This window comes from Megascapheus bottae, chromosome 2 (assembly GCF_031878675.1).
Source record: "Megascapheus bottae isolate mThoBot1 chromosome 2, mThoBot2.hap1, whole genome shotgun sequence".
Lineage (NCBI taxonomy): Eukaryota > Metazoa > Chordata > Mammalia > Rodentia > Geomyidae > Megascapheus > Megascapheus bottae.
The window spans coordinates 18,676,209-18,697,212 of record NC_143510.1 but is presented as its reverse complement, the minus strand read 5'-3'; the positions used below and the strand labels follow the sequence as shown (position 1 = coordinate 18,697,212).

At 46.2% G+C, this 21,004-nt stretch overlaps 1 protein-coding gene across 4 annotated transcripts in view; it reads left to right on the top strand.

The window, feature by feature from the left end:
- Positions 1–21,004, top strand: part of Rftn1 (raftlin, lipid raft linker 1) — a 199,875-nt gene that overhangs the window by 139,215 nt on the left and 39,656 nt on the right. For all 4 annotated transcript variants that reach the window (XM_090321855.1, XM_090321856.1, XM_090321854.1 and 1 more), the window contains exons 5-6: positions 9,534–9,882; positions 18,303–18,506. In XM_090321855.1, coding sequence (XP_090177981.1) covers positions 9,534–9,882; positions 18,303–18,506 — 553 coding nt within the window. The remainder of the gene's footprint in view (positions 1–9,533; positions 9,883–18,302; positions 18,507–21,004) is intronic.

Below are 21,004 nucleotides of genomic sequence, written 5' to 3'. Positions count from 1 at the left end.
TGATCTTCATAATCTCAGCCTCCTGAATAGGATTTAGGCATGAACCACCAGCACCAGGCTTCATTTAACTTTTGATATGGATTGATTTAGGGGTGACACTAAAAGCTAGTTGGACACTAAAAGCTAGGAGTTTAGAATGGGAGTTAACAGTACCCTTTCAGTTCTACCGACTTCTAACCTCCACTGTACTCCATTTTCCATGAGTTGTGAAAATTCAGGTCCAGTCTAAGTGACAGAATGCAGTTTGCTAACAGATAATAGAGACACCTAAGTCTTCTGCCAGAAATACCCTCCCTGAGCCAAGCATCTGAGGGGTGAAGCCCCTGCTTTGTTCCCCTGTACTCGGCCCCACCCCCTCCTGTGGTTTGTATGGAGTTGAGGTTTGCTGCGTTCAGACAGCATTTCTCCAGCTTCCTTCCAAATCACACTTAGCAGAAGTGAATCAGTGGCATCTTCCATTCGGTCACAGCCCTCCGGGGATCTAAAAACAAACAGTGGCCCCTTAAACAGAGATCAGATCCTTTGAGAAGGATGCAGTAGGTTAAGCTGATCTTCCATGCTCTGTTTCCCCTTGAATTAAGTCTTAAGGTGGCAGGAATAATTTATGCTCCCCAACTCATTGTGGTGTCCCCAAAACCTTGTGCCTAACACATCATAGTAGATATTCATTAAGGAGTGCTGCAATGGAGGGAGGGATGGATGAATATCTTCCTTCATCCCCATTTTATAGGTAAGGAAATTGAGGCTCAGATAAATCAACTGATGTGACAGTAAATTAATTTTAGATCTTCAGATTGCTTGTCCAGGATTCATTATTGAGAACTTTCTGTGTCATCAAGAGAAAATATCACCATAGCAGCTGCACTTGATCTCTCCTCATGTCCCCTCATGGAATTAAACGCCCAGCAATGCCTGGCAAAGTTCTCAGTTCCTGAAGCTAAGTGTTAACTTGTGAGAGAGAGAGAGAGAGCCACAGGCGGCTTCAGATGCAGCTAAAGCTGTGTTATTTTCAAGCTTGCCTTTCAGAAAGCTGTACAAGAGCAGAGGTGTCAGAAGATGATAAGGGCTCTGTGTGTGTGTGTGTGTGTGTGTGTGTGTGTGTGTGTGTGTGTGTGTGTGTGTGTGTGTATGTGTGTGTGTGTGTGTCTGTGTCAGAGACAGAGAGACAGAGACAGAGAGACAGACTGAGAGACAAAGAGACAGAGAAACAGAATAGCCACCATAAACACTCAAGCAATCCTTGCAACCAGAGCAGAATTTTGGAGGTGGCCTGGGCATGCAATGCATATCTGTCTGTGGGTTCTCTGGGCAGGTCACATACCCCCAGAGGGGATCCTGAGTTGAGAGGATGGTCATAGTAGGCCAAGGATATCTTGGGGGTATGAGGCTTGGTTCTTACCTTATGTAATGTGCCTCTAAATTGTTGTCCAAAAATCCATTTCTTTGGTGTGTGTATGTGTCGGTCCTGGGGCTTGAACTAAGTACTGAGGCCCTGTCCTGTAGTTTTTTACTCAAGGCTAGCCTAGTGCTCTACCATTCAAGCCACAGCTCTACTTCTGGCTTTTTGCTAATTAACTGAGAAGAGGAGTCTTATGGATTTTCTGGCTTTGTACAACAGTCCTCACATCTCAGCCTCCTGAGTAAGATTATAGGGTGAGCCACTGATGCCTGGCTCCGTTTCTTTTATTCAGTATTTTATATGATTCCCCATGCAGTGTAGCTATACTGACAGAACCTGTATTGTTTTAGTGTAGTCACTGGACTGGAACTCGAGTGACTGAGGAGGGGAATTAATTATTTTAGCTGAACTAGTTCGTGTGGGGGTTGCTATAAATGAACCAAGGCTCCTGCACCTGCTAGGCAAGCCTTCTGTTACTGAGCTATACCCCTAGACCTTATCAGAATTAATTTAAATTAGCTCATTAATTACAGAATTTGCATGATCTTCATCATAAAGACACTACCTGTAACTTATAGAAAAATAAGTCCAAGCCAGGCACAGTGGCTCATGCCTGTAATCCTAGCAACTCAGGAGGCTGAGATCTGAGGATCAAGGTTCAAAGCCAGCCCAGGCACAAAAGGATCTGAGACTCTTTATCTCCAGTTAACCTCTAGAAAAACAGGAAGTGGGGCTTGGCTCAAGAGTAGGGCGGTAGCCTCGAGCTGAAGAGCTCAGGGACAACGCTCAGGCCGAGTTCAAGCCCCATGACCCACCAAAAAAAAAAAAAAAAGAAAGAAAAAGAAAATAAGTCCACCAGTTTTAGATGGGACTTCTTTATTCAGTATGCAGCAATCTTCCCAAAAATTGTGTTGAGAGAAGAAGCTTGCTTTGCCTGATGCAGTCAGTGAAGACACTCCTGCTTACTTCAGCTCTGTCCCTAGGACCTGGTAGCCACACCAGATAAAGTCCTGCTTTGCTCCTGCTTGTGTCCATACTCTTAAATCCTTCAATTGATTAGACAAGACCTACCACATAATGAAAGACAATCTAAGGCCACCCACTGGTGGGGAAGCAGTCACACATTTAAACTACCTTATCAAATAACTAGTCCCTACAGTGCAGTCAAGGTGACACATAACATTAACTAACACATCTGCATTTGATTCAAAGTGGTCTTGGAACTGGATAACCTTTACCCTTGGCATCTAGTATGGCCTAGATGTGGGCAGTGCATTTCTCCTCACCTGTCAGGAGGGCCTTTGGGACTCCTGCCCTGTGTTACTCAGTTTCCCTTCTACAAACTCCAAGTTCACCCTAACTGCTGTCACCCTGACCTGCACCTGTGCTCTGAGACACGAAAGTAACCAAGGGTCACAGAGCATGTATTCACACATATCCTTTCCCTTTTGGAAATAGAGTAGCAGGCCAGGAGCTGTTGGCTCACTCCTGTAAACCTAGCTACTCAGGAGACTGAAATTTGAGGTTCCCAGTTCGAAGCCAGCCCAGATAGGAAAGTCCATGAAATTCTGATCTCCGGACTCAAAGTGGTAGAGTGCTAGCTTTGATCAGAGAAGCTCAGAAACATGCCCAGGCCCTGAGTTCAAGCCCCACAACTGACGAAAAACAAGTGAGCAAAAGAGTAGCAGACAATTACCTTAGATTGTGTAGGATTATCCCAGTGTCACATTGGTTTTAATACAAGCGATTCCTTGAATATATAACTACAAATGGTGTACATTTTACATTCAAATGAGACTCTTATATAGCTAAAATTTTTGCACATGAACCTTTTTCATAACATCCTGATTAGAGTTACCATGGAGTTGATTATTCCACTGTCTAGCATAATTGAATGAAATCTCAGATCAGTTAAAGTGGTTATATGTTTAAACTTGGGATTTTTAAGTATTTGAGGAAGAGGTTGTTACATTCCACATACCCCCATTGTTACTTTTTGTTATGGGGGAGGCCCAAGCTGGTCTTGAACTTGTGATCCTCCCTCCTCAGCCTCCTGGTTCAAGAGGGGTTATGGGTAGGTGTTACCACACCAGGCTAGGGTGGTGTTAAGGCAGTAGAAACAAGGATATGGCAGGTTGGCATGTATTTCTGTTTGAATTGGTTTTCTAAGGGCCATCTCAGTAGGGCTGCATTATAGGAAAATGGAAAAAAAAATCTCAAATTGGGTTTTAGCGTATTCTGGGTAGAGCCCAGAACACTGCCTTTGATGAATTCTGTGAAGTTCAACCAGCCCTCTTGTCTCTGGACCCGATTTCCCCTCTACAAAGTATTATTTTAAGGTCTAAGGTAATTAATGTGACAGTTCTTTGTAGAAGCGTTGGACATTGTTGTCTCTAATCCCACTTGTCACTGTGCATGTGATAGTGTATAGGAATGTGATCTGTTCTGTATCAGCTGGATCCCGGGCCCATGGACACCCCAGCATGGGTGATGTCCTGGTGGTGTCCAGCCGCAGAGAATGAAGGTCTGAAGTAGTGCCATCTGGGGTGTGGAGAGAATGCCCGGTTATGGAACTATATAGAAGGCTTAATCTTGTGTGAATGGACGCATGGGCTAGGGACAAAAATGCCTGGGACCCCAGACCTAATGACAAAGTTGACTGTGGACCATCCCCTGTGACCAGCAGCCATCTTGGGTCTGAACTTCCAGGCAAGTTCTGGCCTGGGTTGAAATTCAGAGGTAATTAACATGACCAATGGCTAATTAGCATGAGAGGTGAAAAGAGCAGATGGGTGAGGATGAACCCTGATGATTATCATCTAGTGCTGCTGTGGTTACACACTTAGATTGCTTTAATTAAGGGAATGAATGAATGAATGAATGAGAAGCAAGCGGGACATACACAGTCAAATGATGTTACAAAGAAAACATGTTCATGACTGTACTGGATACTGTAGGCACCAGAAGAGTCAAGGCCCCAGGGTCAAGCCAGATATCGAGCTTTATAAAATCTAAATGCAGCCTTCTGGTTAAACAGGACCACTTACCCTTTCTGGTAAACAATTTGGCAGCCTATACCAAGCCTTTGAAAAGTTAATATCCTCTGACCTATTAATTCCACTTGCAGGAATCTCCCCGAAGGAAGTGAGCCGAGCTGCAGATGAAGATGCATGCACGGCGGCTCTCTGTCTTCTCGGGACACGGGGAACATTTAACTTCAGTGTATTTTAAAAAGGGTTGCCATGCTGTGCCAAGCCATGGCGTAGGGTATTGAACTCTGAGCTGATGTTTAAGATAAAAGATGGACATACTGAAGGATGTCTTGAGCTTGGCCCTTAAACCCCACTCTCCCTGTTCTCCAAGCCATTGTGGACATGTTGAGGGGAGGCTCACTGGGCCGTGATGACTTGTGTTCCAATGCTTGTGATTTCTAGTTATTTCTAGGGACTCCTAGTGTCTCATATCATGCTACAAAAATATTTCTAGAAGTTTCTTGAGAACATCAGGAATAAATCTTTCCTTTCTATGGACTGCCTTTCTTCATATAACTCTTACATAACCTTCAAAAAACCCCTGGCAGAACTGACTCCCAAATAGATTTTGTGAAGCACAATATTGTGAAAAATAAGTTGACTTTTGAGTGTTTTATGGTGAAGCATGATCTCACCAGTTCTGTCATGTGCCTTACTCCATTCTTGGTGGATTCCAGCATTTCATTCTTCCAGCCTCACTCTGAAAAACTCTTCAAACCTCTCTGTCAGTTACCCATTATCACTTCGGTCTCTGTGAGACGTCTCCATTTCTTGGTGCTCTTGCCACTCTTAAGGAGGAATTCTCAAAGTTTTTAAAATTCTAATAGTAATGCAGTTTGCAAAAATATGAATAAGTGGGAAGAAAGAATCCTTACAGCCTCACTCTCCTAATATACCACTGCCCTCATTTAGCTTCTGCTTTTGTGTGTGTATTTGTGGCACATAGTTGTCTTAATTCTGTGTGTGTAAAGTAGAAACTCGTGGGGCCGGGAGTTTAGCCTAGTGGTTAAAGTTCTTGCCTAGCATGCATGAAGACCCGGGTTCGATTCCTCGGTACCACATACATAGAAAAAAGCCGGAAGTGGTGCTGAGGCTCAAGTGGTAGAGCTCTAGCCTTGAGAAAGTCCAAGGACAGTGCTCAAGCCCAGGACTGGCAAAAAAAAAAAAATAATAAAGTAGAAACTCGTGTGTGCATGCCAGTTTGGGGGCTTGAACTCGGGGCTTGAGTGCTGTCTTGGGCTTTTGCATTCAAGGCCGACACTGTTCTACTTTAGCCACAGATCCAGCTCTCTTTGCTGGTTAATTGGAGATAAGAGTCTCACAGACTTTTCATTGGGCTAGCTTTGAATCTTGATCCTCAGATCTCAGCCTCCTTAATAGCTTATAGTTTATAGACATCAGCCTACAGTGCCCTGCTTAGAAACTGGATTTGTATTTATCATTGCTAGGGACTGGAGGTGTTACTCAAGTGGTGTAGAGCACTTGCCTCACAAGCAGAAGACTCTCAGTTCAACCTCCGGACCCACCACATACATACCATTATAATATAGCATGGATTGTTTCATATTAACATTTATTTTTTTGGTGGCACTGGGATTTGACTTCAGGGCTTCATGTTCCCTAGCCACTCTCCCAGACCTTTTTTGCTTTCATCTGTTTTTCAGATAGGGTCCTGAGCTAACTTTCCCTCAGCTAGCTAGCCTTAGACCTTAAAAGTCTGTTTTAGGTATATACCACCATGCCCGCATACATAAGTAATTGTTTCTCAAGTTTGTTCACAATTGGTTGGCTCCTCTCGAGGATTAAGGATACAGTTTTATGTCCCCTTACCTAAGCACAATGTTGTCTTGGCAAACACAGTAACTTCATAATCCCTTGTAGAACTTTTAGCCTGAGAAGTTCATCTGTCACTGACTTTTTTTTTTTTTGCCAGTTCTGGGCTTGAGCTCAGGGCCTGAGCACTGTCCTTGGACTTTCTCAAGGCTAGAACTCTACTTGAGCCTCAGCCCCATTTCCGGCTTTTTTCTATGTATATGGTACCGAGGAATCGAACCCGGGTCTTCATGCATGCTAGGCAAGCACGCTACCACTAGGCCAAACTCCCGGCCCGACTCACCTGATTTTTAAAGAGCCCAGGAGGAGAAGGCCTGTACGTATGAACTCGTTATTGACTTCATTCATTTACTCGGATGTTCAGCAGGTGCTCCCTGTAGGACATCCTTGTAATACTGGGGACACAACTGTACATTCTACCCCAGTCCTCATGTTTTAGAACATGCCTACTCACCAGGCTACATGGGAACAAACTCAGCTTAGGAGACCCCAGCCCTGGAATACCTGACTCAGTGGGTCTGAGATGGGAGTTGGCTGATACTACCAATCCCTGGCAACAGTACTTAGAAAATTCCTGGCCTACAGGATAAATTTACAGATAGTTTTTGGCAAAGGGTTGTCCAGTTTGTGGTGGAAAGAGCTTAAGTCTATTCTTCTAGTCCTGGGGTGAGAAAAGGTCAGGAAATGTCCTATGCCCTGAGGCTACCATTCCTCTGGCTGTCTTCAGAATCTCTGCAGTGTCCCAGAGGGAGATCTGGTACTATAGGAGACTGATGCTCTCATGGTGACCACAGGGGCCTAAGTTTGTGCCTGCCTGACCCCTTGGGCACTTTGGGATGGGTCTTTAGGGGAACTGTGAAAGAAGCAAGGTTCCCCAGATGAGAAACTAGAAACACAGAAATTGGATGCCCCCCATTGTGGTCCCTTGTGCTAGTGAGTCTGGGTCTTTTGAGTTGAGTCGAGACTCTTGGGAAGCCTTCACCGATATTTAGTGTTGCCTGAGGAAAGACAACCTGGTTCTGAGAGAAAGTGTTTCTGAGGAACATTTGTAGTTTCTGCTCTTTGCTCTGCATGAAGGCAGCAGGATCAGAAGCCAGTGCTGGAGTAGTGCTGCCATACTCCACCGGGGGATGCAAAACCCATTGCCTTTTTGCCTATGTTACAGGAAGCATGGAGCTGTGCTTTGTAGGTAGTTGCTTTCCTTAACCTAAAGTTCTTAACTATAACAGGCTCCCACAGTTTTCAGTATCATTTCTCAAATAGATGACTATCACATATGGAGTGAAAAAAAAAAGGAATTTTTAGCATGTAATGATGTCTAGGGGTTTTGTTTTTCTTCCACGGAAAAAGCTATCATGTGCTTAATGATAGACCTGTGTGTCTGAGGTCCTGAGCTGTGCCTATGAGATCTTCTGTATCCTTTAGCCCAGGCACGGCCTTTCTTTGAACTCTGACTCTTCTTCATTGCTTGCTTCATGACTTTATCTCAAAGATGTCTGAAATGCAGCTAGAGACACAGCATGTGCATGGTCACTGAACAGTTACATGTAATGCCTAGTTTTGTGCCTGGCACATAATAGGTCTATAGTAGACAGTAACTACTGCTATGAAAATTGCTGTGTCTCATAGAGGATAGACGTTTTAGAAAAATATGGGGTCATACAACTGCAGTGCTCTAGATTTTGTTTTTCTGAAATGTGCAGTGTGAAACCAAGATGTCTAGTTTTTGAGAGCTAGGAAGGTTGTCCCAGGAAGGCTGCTAAGGCTTGTTTTTCATAGGATCGGTAGCTTGGGGCCAGCATTGCTCACTGATTTGGGCAGTTATGGACCAATTTGGAGACTTTTGAGGTCACTGACTTTGGGGCTGCTGACTAAGACTTTGGGCAGCTCTGAGACCTCCATTTCCTCCTCATTGATCAGCTCCAAGGCCTCCACCTCCTTCCTCATTGGGCAACTCCAAGGCCTCCATCTCCTTCCTCACTGAGCAGCTCTGGGGCCTCTACCTTCCTCCCCCACTGGTCTCGTGACTGGAGCATCCTTGCTGGGAAAGTCCCCTGAAATTCTTCCAGTTTGGCTGGTTCTTGATTTTATTAGGCTCTTACTTTCAGTTTTTCTCTTAAAGTTTGACCTTTAAATTCAATGGCCTGGGACAACTTTTTAGAGAAAAGTAGACTTGGAGTGTCACAGGACAGCCTGTGGATGTCCACGTGCCTTCAGGGGTGATGGGGGTGGGGGGGCTGTATACCTACACACAGGACTTAGAGAGTTAAAGGGCCCAGGAATCAGCTGTGGCCAGAAGGTTGTTTGGTTTCTCATTAAGAACGCTGTGGAACAGGGTGGCAGTAGCTTTCACATGGGTGGTTTCCTTCACCTCAAACACGTTATGCCAAAATTAACATCCCAAGAAGGAAACTTTTACCAAGCCTGCTGGCTCCTGCCTATAATCCTACCCCTAGCTATTGGGGAGATGGAGATTGGGATCACTGTTTGAAATCAGGCTAGACAAAAAGTTAGACTCTACCTCAGTCAATGAGCTGAGCATAGAGTGAAGCATGCCTAAAAATCCCAGCTGTGCAAAAAGCCAGGGGTAGAAAGATGATTGAAGCTAGACCCTGGGAATGAAAGCAAGAAAAGGCCAAGGAGATCATAGAGCTCCCATTGAAGTGAGCATGAGGCCCCAAGTTCAAACCTCAGTACCACTGAAAACAAAAAGTCTTACTGGTCGTAAGATGCCATTTGTGTAGGAACCACATAGTAGGACCAGGGGACTTATCAGAAAAAGAAACAAAAAAGTAACTTCTTCCCCAAAACGAACTTCCTCTTTTAAACTCTGTCTGACTTCATTGTTTTAAAACCTTTTTTTCAGCCTCTTCAAAGAAAAGAAAAAAACAAAAAAACTGATGTGGCATTGCAATCATAGAACTGGGGAGGAGATTGAGGCAGGAGGATTAGGAGTTCAAAGGCCAGCCTTTTCTGCATAGTGAGTTCAAGTCCAGCTTTAGCTACAGACCTTGTTTTAAAGAACCATGCATGAAAAAAAAATAGAATAGGGACCAATCAGCAGTGATACCAACCCACGAGAGCCAAATGCCTTCTTTTTCCATCAGACATCAAGGTGGCACACCCAGCCAGCCAGCCTGTCCCCAGTAGGCCTGGGAATTCATAAGCACTTGGTGGCCTGGTCTTGGTTTTCACATGAAATTGGCCTCCCCTGTTGCTTTGTTGGGCCATTGTATTCACGGATCCCCTTCCTTTCCCTTGCCTCCCAGGTCCAGGATGCAGCAAGTCGGGGCCTGCAGTTTGTAGGTGTTGTTCCTCAGTACCATGCTCCTGCGAAATCAGCGGGTGGCAGCCTCCCTACGCCCCCTGCCAGAGATGCAGAAAACACAGGTGGCAATCCTGCAGCACTGGAGAATGCACACCTAGGGGCTGCCGACCTGGGGATTGCTCCTGTGAGGCTGGATGGCAGCCCAGAACTCAGCCTGGGCCCCACAGAGGAGGTACCTCATGCCCAACAACCCTGTTCACCCTCAGAAGAGGGCGGTGACTTCTCCCTGCAGGGGCCAAACCTGACATCGGATGGACCAGAAGATGACCCCTCAGATGGACCCTCGGGGAGTAAGTATGTCTGTGCCTGGAGTTTAAACCCACTTAGGGAAGCTAACAGTATTTCAGTGGTCCCTAGGGCCTCTTTGGAGAACAGAAAGGGAAACAGAGTAGAGACAGAGCAGCCCCCACCAAACAAGAGCAGGTTTGTGAAGCAGTTATCTGGGCCACTGGTTATTTCCTTGCTGCGGTTGGGATTTCTGGAGAGAGCAGAGGCTCATGGAGCTCACTTAGCATCAGGTCTGAACTAGGTTCTTGATCCGGAGTTCTTTCAGTCCTGTGCCCAGATCAGCTCTGTGGAGTCCCTTAATCCATTCTTGTGTGGAGTCCCCTAATCCTGCTCTTCATGTATGGAGACCCTTAAGCCTGCTCTCGTGGCCCCTTGCACGCTGTCCTTGGATTGAGCATCATAGGGAAGATTACAGCGATAATCATATAGTCAACATTAACTAATACTTCCTGAGTACCAGGCACTGTGCCAATAAGCATTTTAAATGACTGATCTCTTAATCCCCCACGGAGCCCTGTGATGTGGCTAAGCCTCTATTATTGCCCATCACGCAGTTTCAGAGAGGAAACGCATTGCCCAGACTGGCAGAGCTGACTTGGGAACACATGTGGGCTTACCTTCTGCCCTCTGCCAAGATTCCTGAGGCCCTTAGGTGACAGGGAGCAAAGGCCATTCATTTCCCTCTCTAAACAGTTTCCTTTACTCTACTCTTACCTGGAAATCCAGCATGTAGTCATTCCCTAAGAGCCAGGGGCTTAATGATATGAGGCCAGTCTCTTTGGGCCTTTGGGAGATGCACAGGTTTGGAGACTCCTGAGCCTGGTAAGGGCTTTTGGTTTATGCTTTTTTGTATCATACTCCTGACGAATGCTGCTGCTCCTTTACTCATACTTGGATATGGTCTTTCACAAAGGCTAAGGGACATTGGGTGTAGAAGACAATGAAAGTGTGTCTTTGGTTATATTAGTCACTTTTATTTTGTGGCCAGTTCTGGGTCTTGAACTCGGTGCCAGTACTCTGTCTCTGGGTTTTTTTGTTTTTGCTCAAGACTAGCATTCTTCTAGTCTTCTGTGTTTTTGGTGGTTAACTGGAGATAACAGCCTTCACGACTTTCCTTGCCTGGCCTGCCTTTGAACCACAATCCTCAGATCTCAGTATCTTAAGTAGCTAGGTTTGCCGCCATCAGCACCCAGTCCTGCATCAGTACTTCTTGAGAAGAAAATTAACAGAATGGCCAATTCTAGGAATTTAATTACAACTTGCTTAGAGGAAAGTATTAGAGCTACCTCAATTCTAGGACATATTAGTACAATCATTTAACTGAGGCCTTGATCCTTCTTAGATATGTATTATAGGGGGAGCTCTCATCCCGTTGGTTTTTACTGAACTGAGGTAGACTTCTGCTTTCCCTCAGATGAGCAAAATGTACTTTTAGTCCAGCGTGTGCCTCCTGATCCGTGTCCTTTCGCACGCTCAATTCTTCTCATTGAGCTTGGTAGCTAAGATGTTGAATCCTAAGAAGGAGGGTGAATCTCTGAGAAGCCTTCCTTTGCAGTCTGGGAGTGTGCCATAGTGAGAGAGATGGTCCAGGCCAGCCATAGTTCCTGTGAATGAGTAGAAGGTAATATGGTTAAGATCCCAGATTCTAGAGCAAGGTATAGTAACGTGTCTATAATCCCAGCTGTGTGGACGCAGAGGTAGGAAGATGATGATCTGAGACTTGTCTGAGCAAAAACACAGACTGTATCTGAAAAATTAATAGAAGCCAAAAGGACTTGGGTATGTGGTTTAAGTGGCCTAACTAGCTAGTACAAGGCACTGGGTTCAGATCTTGTACATCTAAAAATAAAGGGTCTGGGCCAGGAGTTTGGCCTAGTGGTAAGGGCTTGCCTAGCATGCATGAAGACCTAGGTTCAATTCCTCAGTACCACAAATATTAAAAAAAATCCAGAAGTGGTGCTGAGGCTCAAGTGGTAGAGCTCTAGGCTTGAGAAAGTCTAAGGACAGTGCTCAGACCCTGAGCTCAAGCCCCAGGACGGGAAAGAAAGAAAGAAAGGAAGAAAGAAAGAAATGAAGGGGGACTCTGTAATATTCAGGCCACTTTCTAGCAAGGCAGCAATCTTAGGTAACCTATCTTTGTACACAGTGAAGAGCAATAGCTCCTGTGGAGAGGCTCAGGGAGATTCCCACCTGGACTGCAGATTCACGGGTTTAAGCCTTTATTGTTGGGTTCAGAGATCCTGGCTTCTGACCACCACACCTTTAACCCTGGCCTTGAGAAGAAGGAAGCTAATACTGAGCTTCCCTGAGGAGTGTACCTGCACTCCAGAACTTGCTAGATGTCTTGCCTTTTATGGTTGAGTCCAGGGAGAATTATTAACCAGGGGACCTTTTTCCTAGGACCCTCTCTATGCCCAGCACCTTCCTGCTATTCTATGGCTCCTTGCCCCTCACCCAGAGACTCCCCAGGGTGGTTCAGCATACCTCTTCACACACATTATCCTGGCCTCTCCTCATGACCCTGGTCTCTTCTGGAGCCCCGCATATATGAGGAAAAACACAGGTCAACCTGTGCCATACAGATGCCAGCCTAGCAATGGTTGGGCTGTGGTGGTAGACCTGTCTTCCTCAATGTAGACCACTCCTTCTTCCACACAGGAGGCTGCCTAAGCCTGTCACCTACCTTCCATGAAGAAAGAAATGAACCTCTGGATTATTCATCAGGTGTCACGTGTGGGTTTGCAGGCCTCCAGGGACGAGCAAATGACAAATCACACTGAAGGGCCTTTGTGCTCCGGTCTCTTCATCCTGGCAGAATGGCCGTCTTGTAGATAAGGAAGGTGCCCTGCACTTTTTGCTTTTTAGGAGATAAGAATCTTATAGACTTTCCTGCTCAAGCTGGCTTTGAACCGTGATCCTCAGATCTCAGCTATGGTTACAGGCATGAGCCACCAATGCCAACAAACATTTCTTAATCACAGCTTGAACCCTTGGCCTCCATAAAGAACAGACTCCCCAAGACCCAGCCATGGCCCCTTCCTTACTGACTCTGCCTTCTAATCCTTTTCCCAAGAAGTCTGATCATTTCCTTTCCCGGGAAGGCTGCTCACCATCACTTGTGCATGCACACACACGGTGGGTTGATGTGTACACACATACACCATGCGCATGCACGTACACACAGACCTGCCCCTCCCACAGCTCACTGAGCTCTCCCCAGCCTGCCATTCTCCCAGGCCCCCCTAAGGAGGGTGAAGTGTATTTGCATCTCTTTCTGCCAGGTGGGCTTAAATAAGCAATCACAGCAAGACAATTTTAAAACTTCCAGAGGGAACCTCCTTCTTCTCCCCCTTTTCCTTGGTTCATTTGTTTTCCTATCTAGGAGGCTTAGGGGAGAAGAATTTAGGCAGCAACTGCTCACCTGGGTCTTTTCCTGGGTTTCCATTAGCAGCAGTACAGGCTGTCTCCTCATCTGCTCCCACACTTCTGCCTTCCATGTTTCTCCTGCTCATTGATTCTGATTTCCTATTTGGAGAGAATGTCCTATTTGTTTGAGGTCCATACCATGCAGTGAGCATGTGAGCAGAGGTGGACATCCTTAGCTGTACTGTTGCTCTAACTTTGACAGCGGAAATAAGGAGGCCTGGTTTGTGCAAAGCCTGGTTGTCACTGTTGCAAAATGACTATACGAAGTCCTTCATTCTTGGCCTTCCCAGTGGCTTAGGTATGCGAGCCAGAAGCCAGAGCCATGCTGGTACTTGCATTTCCAGCTGAGGGTCCTTTGCTCACTCGACCTACTTGAGTGTCAGCTCATTGTACCAGGCGGGGTGCCAGGCTTCCTTCCCACTTTGGGGCCAATGTCTGCCCCTCCCCATGCCTGCCCTCAGCCTAGTTGGATCCTGTGACTCTGCCTCCTCTTGGCCCTGCCACCTGCCACCATCTTTCCAGCCTTTCTCTCATTCTAGTAACAAATGGCCCTAACCAGGGGCCACCAGCACTTGCTTTCCTGAGTCCTGTAGAATTTAACTTCTTGTCCGATTGAGGAAAGGGCCAAGGGTGTGAAATTTTGAGGGATCCATTTAAAAGCTGCCAAGTTGGTTGGGAGAGCCACATGAGGTGATACTGGTTGCAGCTCCGGTCATACAATTGGATCCGCTATGAGCCTTTTGACAAGTAAATTCCAGTAGGTCACAACACGTCCTGCTCTTGGCCTTTCCCACTGCCCTGGCACCATTGTACACAGACCCAGAGGCGCCTTGCCACTAGTGCCCAGCCTGATGGACGTCTGTAGCCGCCTTCCCCAGGATTTGGTCTCTGGATGGGGCAGTCCCAGTGCCTTCTGCTCTCTTGCCATCCCTTCCCATCACCCGCAGCCCTGCCTTCCCAATAGAAGCCTGTCATGTCCACCCCCATTTGTAACCTCAGCAGACCACAGTTGGCACCCATCTGTTCTCTCCAGCATGGCTGGCTCACCAGCCTCCTCTTCGTCTGGAGCCTCCCAATCAGTGGAACTCTGAGTTCTCTGGTCCCTCCAGACCAGAGATCTCTTTAGATGCCAGTCTCTGTGGCTCACCCTCAAGTCACAGCTCTCCGGGGTTACACCTGCAGACAGCATGCAGCTTTCTATCCTGAGCCTTAGTCCTGACACCCAGGCACAGGCCTCTGAGCTGGACTTGTCCCTAGCCTGTTGGGAAGGTCCAAATAGATGGGGCTGGCAGCTGACGACACCTAGCCAGCTGCAGCCTCAGGCCCCTAGTCGTCCTCATACTGGACGTGAACATGTAAAGAAGACAATGCAGGGCCACGGGTTGGGGAAAGAAGAGCAAGAACACACTCTCATGCTCTTGGGTGCCCTGCCCCAGTGGCTCTTCAGCCATTCTCTCAGAAACAATGCTTTGCTACTCCTCAGGGACTTTCTGTCCCATAGCTGGAAAAATCTTCTCCCTAAGGTCATAGCAGAGGTACAAAGCCGCTGAGAACATAGAAAGAAACTTGAAGTTCCTTTTTGGGATACCTGGTCCGTCCTGGCTTTTGCTAGAACATGTGTTGGGGAATCTAAATATGCAAATGTCCAGGCCTTGATGTCCTGATAGTTTCTTCTGGCTGGTTTCCATGTGTATGGAGAGAGAACCATGGCCCACGAGAGCCTGGGACAGAGGCGCTTACTAAATGTGTACAGAGCTGAAGTCAGGTTTCTCTTGACATTTTGTTGCCACAAATGCTTTGAAAGCTCTTCGTTCTTCATTCCAAAAGCATTTCCTTTGCCTTCCTGAAAGATGTATTTCTGTCGCTGGCTTGAGTCTTGACCCCCCCCCCCCAGAAAGCATGGAGACGGGAAAGCTGGGGTGCTATCAGCACTGTCTTCCTTGTCTCATAGACTGTCTCCCTTCACTCACCCCAGTATTCTCACTTGTGGGGGTCCCTCCCCAGAGTTGGGGTCCCTCCCCAGAAGTCTGTTTCTTCTGCACTGGCAAAGTCATGCTTTTGTCTTGCTGTGCAAGTGGGAGGAACAGCTCTTCCTAGCTGAGTGTTACCATGTGTGTTTGGACATTGGCCACTTGCAAATCCCTACTCTCTCCTCCCATGCACCCGCTGCAACATCTTCATTCTCATGCATCTGTGCTCTGTGAGGACCAAATGGTTCTCTTAGCCACCTTACGGATCACCTGTGGAAAATTCTGGCAAGGCCAACAGCTTCCTCGGCCTCTCAGCTCATGGGATGGTCTTGGAAATGTGAACATCTATTCCAGAAGCCTAGAATGAAAGGCTCAGGAGTGACCTGGGGTCCAGGAGAGGAGAAATACTATATCTCTTTGTCCTAGGTGGGTTTGTCTGTGTGTGTTCTACATGATGTCAGGGTCCTGCATGGGACTAAGCCTCGTTTGCCCTGTAGGAATCCACTCATCTCCCCTTATTTCCATCCCTCCTTTTTTCCTAGCATCATTTCCCAAGTAAACTGCTTGCATGTGGAAAGCTTGTAGGGTCTGTTTTAGAAGAAATACAAACGAAGCCACAGGCTTCCCAAAACATCATCTGCTTACCTACCTGCCGACCTATCTACCTACCTACCTATTCAGTAATGGAGTTTGAACTCAGGGTTGTGTGCTTCCTGGGCAGGAGTTTTATGTCACTTGAGCCAAGTCCCCAGCCATTAGTTGTTGCTTGTATTTGAATCCCTGGCACCCAGGACTGGCATACACCTGATAACTTCATTCATTCTCAGATTCATTCCCAGTCTTTGGCTGCATTCGCACCATTGCAAACCTTTTTTGGTGTCACTCATTTGTCAGGTTTGTATGTCTAAATCATGAGTTGCTTCACATCTAGGATCCTTTCCTTGTGTGAAAGCATTTCCTGACTGTGCCTAGAAAGGAATCCCAAGTCAGGTAGGTAGACTGAAGAAGGTAATTTGGCTAGGGATATCCAAAATCTAGGAGGCCATGTCTTAAGATAGGCATTGGGAGAGCTTGCCCATGAGTTTAACTTACTAATGGCAGATCTCACTGATCTGAGGTATACATGGATGTTCCATCAGACAGGCTGTAAGAGCATTTGCTTTCCCCTAAAATGCCATGCCTACCTGAGAAACATCAGATATTACATTCCTTTTTCCCCCTCATTAGTCCAGGTAGTGGTGGTTTGCCTTTATGATTACAAAGCATCATTTCCTTTTAAAATGCATTTATTTGAAGCTTCGCACCTCTGGTTCATGCCTATAATCCTAGCTACTCAAGAGGCTGCGATCAGAGGATGTTGGTTCCAAGCCAGCCTGGGCAGACAAATCCTCAAGAATTAGAGATATGGCTTAAGCAGTAGGGCATCAGTCTTGAGAGAAAAAAAAAAGCCAACCAAGAATGCAAGCCCCTGAGTTTTGGTTCCTGTACTTACAACAGCAAAAGAAAGACATTTGTTTAAATAAAGGAAAATAGGGGGCTGGAAGTTTGGCCTAGTGGCAAGGGTGCCTTCCTAGCATCCATGAAGACTTGAGTTCAATTCCTTGGTACCACATACATAGAAAAAGTCAGAAGTGGTGCTGTGGCTCAAGAGGTAGAGCACTAGGCCTTGAGAAAGCTGAAGGACAGCGCTCCGGCCCTGAGTTCAAGCCCCAGGACTGGCCAAAGTAAATAAGGGAAAATAGTCTATTTTCAAAAGTAATTCAACTAATACTTGGATAGCATTAAAATTGTAAACTACTGGAATTTGACCAGTAGCTGCTGTGGTGTATCGGAATCTTCTTGCCAGAGCACAAATGTGCTTTGTTGTCTTTTACTAATGTCAACCATTGTTTATGACCTTTCAAATTTTTTATTTGAAAGAAGGGTGGGGAATTTGTCTTAATGATCTCACAGGGTATTTTTAGAAAGCAAAGCATCTTCTTGACCAGCCTGTGGAAGCAAAGCTGGTTAAGTGAGGTCGGCTCTGATTGCTTGACTAAATGAGTCTCACAAAAATAGACCTTCAGACTCAAATTGAAATTCCAGCTATTTGCTAACTCTTGCCCTGAAGCACACAAGGCAGTGCGGGCCAGCTGCTGGGTGCTAGGCAGTATTGATTGCTGAAGAACCCGAGCAATAAATGAGCGAAGGGGAAGCTTGGAGCCTCGCCCCAGTGCCCGTGTGGCTGAGCTATCCTGCCTCTCCAGGCAGGAACCCTCATTTACGGGAATGAATTTATTTTTACATATCAGCGATGTATTTTTGATGGACTTGATTAAGTATTATGGGTTTGGCCCCAGGAAACACCAGTGCAGTTTATAAATAGTGAGTTCAAGGGGTGTTTTGAGGTTCCTGGAATTAGAGAGGTATTTTTGTTTTATGTGCCTCCGTACATTTTTTTGTTGATACCAGTTTTCAACCAAGCAAAAAACAGCAACCAAAAAAGAAACTCCCAAAGTACACTGTTGTATACATGTCTAGAAAGGTCTATTGTGTCCTATTCTCAAAGGCTTAACTACAAATTTATTCCAGATAAAGCTATTTGGTAAGGCCTAGATTTAAAACCCTAAATTCTCTCATCTGAGGTCCCATCTTTAAGGCCCTTGTCATTTGGAGCCAACCTTAGTCTACCACTTGCAATGGACTTGTATTATTTAGTATTATTTATGCAACCTTAGAAATTTCATTATGAAGCCTGGTACTTGTGGCTCACACTGGAATTCTAGCCACTCAGGAAGCTGAGATCTGAGGAAAATGGTTCAAAGCCAGGCTGAACAGAAAAGTCTGTGAGACTCCAACTAGCCAGCAAAAAAAAAAAAAAAAGCCAGAAGTAGAGGTATAGCAAGTAAGAAGAGCATGAGGCCCTGAGTTTCAGTACCAGTACCAGCGCAAAAAGAAATTTCACTGTCAGTGTCATCTTAAAAGTCCACTAAACCTAACACGGCAGGTGACCTCTTCTCTCTGCACTCTCTTTACATATCCTACAGAAATGGAGATCTTCGCCCTTTTCAACAGACCGAAGAGCCATCCAAAGTGCCGACAGTACTATCCAGTCACCATTCCTCTCCGAGTCTCCAAGAATGGCCAGGCGGGGAGCACCCTGGATGCCAACTGGTTAGAACATATGAGCGACCACTTCCGGAAGGGTGGCATGCTGGTCAACGCCGTCTTTCACCTTGCTATGGCCAACGGTATGGCATCTGTGGCCCCTCGGAATTCTCCTAACTCCTGTGATCGTCACCCCTTCCTCCATAGCTGCTCTGTTCAGAAAGCTGGGCGGCCAATGAGGATGAGGCTTTGATTTCTAATTAACACATATGGAAGCACTTCCATAGAGTCAGGCCCTGTGTTGGTTGAACCTCCCCCAGGAGTCAGCCTGGTGTCTTCTGCAATGCCAGAGAAAGAAGCGGCCATTCTATTTCACCCCCAGTGGCTCCATCTCCGTTGTTTTTAGAGGCTTTTAAAAAGCTGGTTTCCTGGGATTGTTAATTACCCCCTGGGATCATGCCACTCTAGAAGTGCAAATTGTTTGTAGACACTCTGACAGGCTGAGGTAGCAGTAGCAGCACCTTGGAGAAACAAATGGCACTGCCTGGCTTCGATGTTCTCCAGTGTGACACACACTTCCCGGTCTCCCGGCACCTAGCTAGCACCCCTCCCTGGAAGTGGAGGGGCTGTGCTACATAGAACAGGCATTGTACATGCCAGCTTTCAAAGCAGACAGGGAGACGTGTCAAGCCAGGAAAGGATTTCGATGAACATGAAGGTGAAGACAATGTGAGTCACCAGGGTATGTCAAAGCTGCGAGGCAGTGTGGGGAGGAGGGGGCGACATGTCAGCCTGTACAGATCCGGAAGTCTGCAAGTCAGCAGGCTTTCTTTAGAGGCAGTGAAACATGTAACACCAAATCTGTAGATCCCAGAAAATCGGGCAGGAGGGTATCAGCGCCTTGAGCAGTTTCCCCTCTTTAGAATTGGCTGTGTGAAGAGTTGGGTGGGATTCTGTGCTATTTGTAATCCTTGAAATAAGAGCAAGCATATTTAGAACAGAAACATTGTTGTGTTTGTGTATGTGGTTGGGGGGGGAGGGCTGGTCCTGGGACTTGCACTGTTGGCCTGTGCACTGTCCCTGAGCTGCTTTTGCTCAAGGCTAGCACGCTACCACTTGAGCCACATCTCTACTTCCAGCTTTTTTCCCCCCAGTTATTTATTTTTCATATATTTTTATTGTAATTAATAGAAGGGTTACATTATATTCACCAGATAGAAGGTGCATTACTTCACAAACATTGATAATCTTTCTCATGTTTTGGTCCCCATTTCCTTTCACTTCCCCCCCCCCACCCGAGCTTTTTCTTTCTTTTCTTTTGCCAGTCTTGGGGCTTAAACTCAGGGCCTGAGCACTGTCCTTTCTCAAGGTTAGAGCTCTACTACTTGAGCCACAGCACTACTTCAGGCTTTTTCTATGTATGTGGTACTGAGGAATCAAACCCAGATCTTTGTGCATGCTAGGCAAGCACTGTACCACTAGGCCAAACTCCCGGCCCTACTTCCAGCTTTTTCTTTGATTCATTGAAGATAAGAATCTCATGGACTTTCCTGCCTGGGCTGGCTTCGCCATGATCCTCAGATCTTAACCTCCTAGCAGCAAGGATTACAGATGTGAGCCACCAATGTCTGGCCACAGTTTTTAATTTCAAACATAGATGCCTTGTATGTGCCAGTCCTGGAGCTTGAACTCAGTGCCTGGGCTCTGACCTTGTGCTTCTTTTGCGCAGATGTAGCACTCTACCACGTGAGCTATAGGACTACTTTGGGGTGCTTCTTCCTTTTTTTCCTTTTTTCTTGTGGTTTATTGGAGGGTTTCACAGACTTTCCTGCCCAGTCTGGCTTCCAACTGTGATCCTCAGATCATGTGTACTTGGAATTGTCCAAAGCCTTAAAATGTGACACCACATAAATAGGCTACCATCTAAACATCAATATCTAGTATCAGATTGTTCCTGTAGAAGTAGCAGATCTTGGGTAATGTACTAAGCTGTAGCCATTTGGCAAATAAGTGAATGATGCTGAATGAGTGAATGACATCAAATGGGTGAATAACAGAAGATGCACAGAAATACCAGACTGTTAAGCTCCTGTAATCCCAGTCACCTTCGAGGCAGAGACTGGGAGGATTATGGTTTGAGGCCACCCCCCCAAAATGATGATAATGAGGTCCCATTTCAATCTATAATATGAGCGTGCTGGCACAAGGCTATCGGCCCAGCTATGCAGGAAGCTATAGTTAGGATATTATGGTTCAGGTCCACATGATGAAATATAAGATACTATCTGAAACATAAAGGGTTGGAGATATGACTGAGGTGATTGAGCTCCTTCCTAGCAAACTCAAGGTCCCGAGTTAAAAACCTTAGTATAGGGGCTGGGAGTTTGGCCTAGTGGTAAGACTGCTTGCCTAGCATTCATGAAGACCAGGGTTTGATTCCTCAGCATCCCACGTACATAGAAAAAGCCAGAAGTGGTGCTGTGGCTCAAGTGGTAGAGTGCTAGCCTTGAGAAAGCCCAAGGACAGTGCTCATGCCTCAAGCTCAAGCCCCAGGACTGGCAAAAAATTTTAAAAAAAGCTTAGAAAACTACTGGAGATAGCACACTGGTGCCATCTTTACCTCTTCTTAGAGGACCTGGAG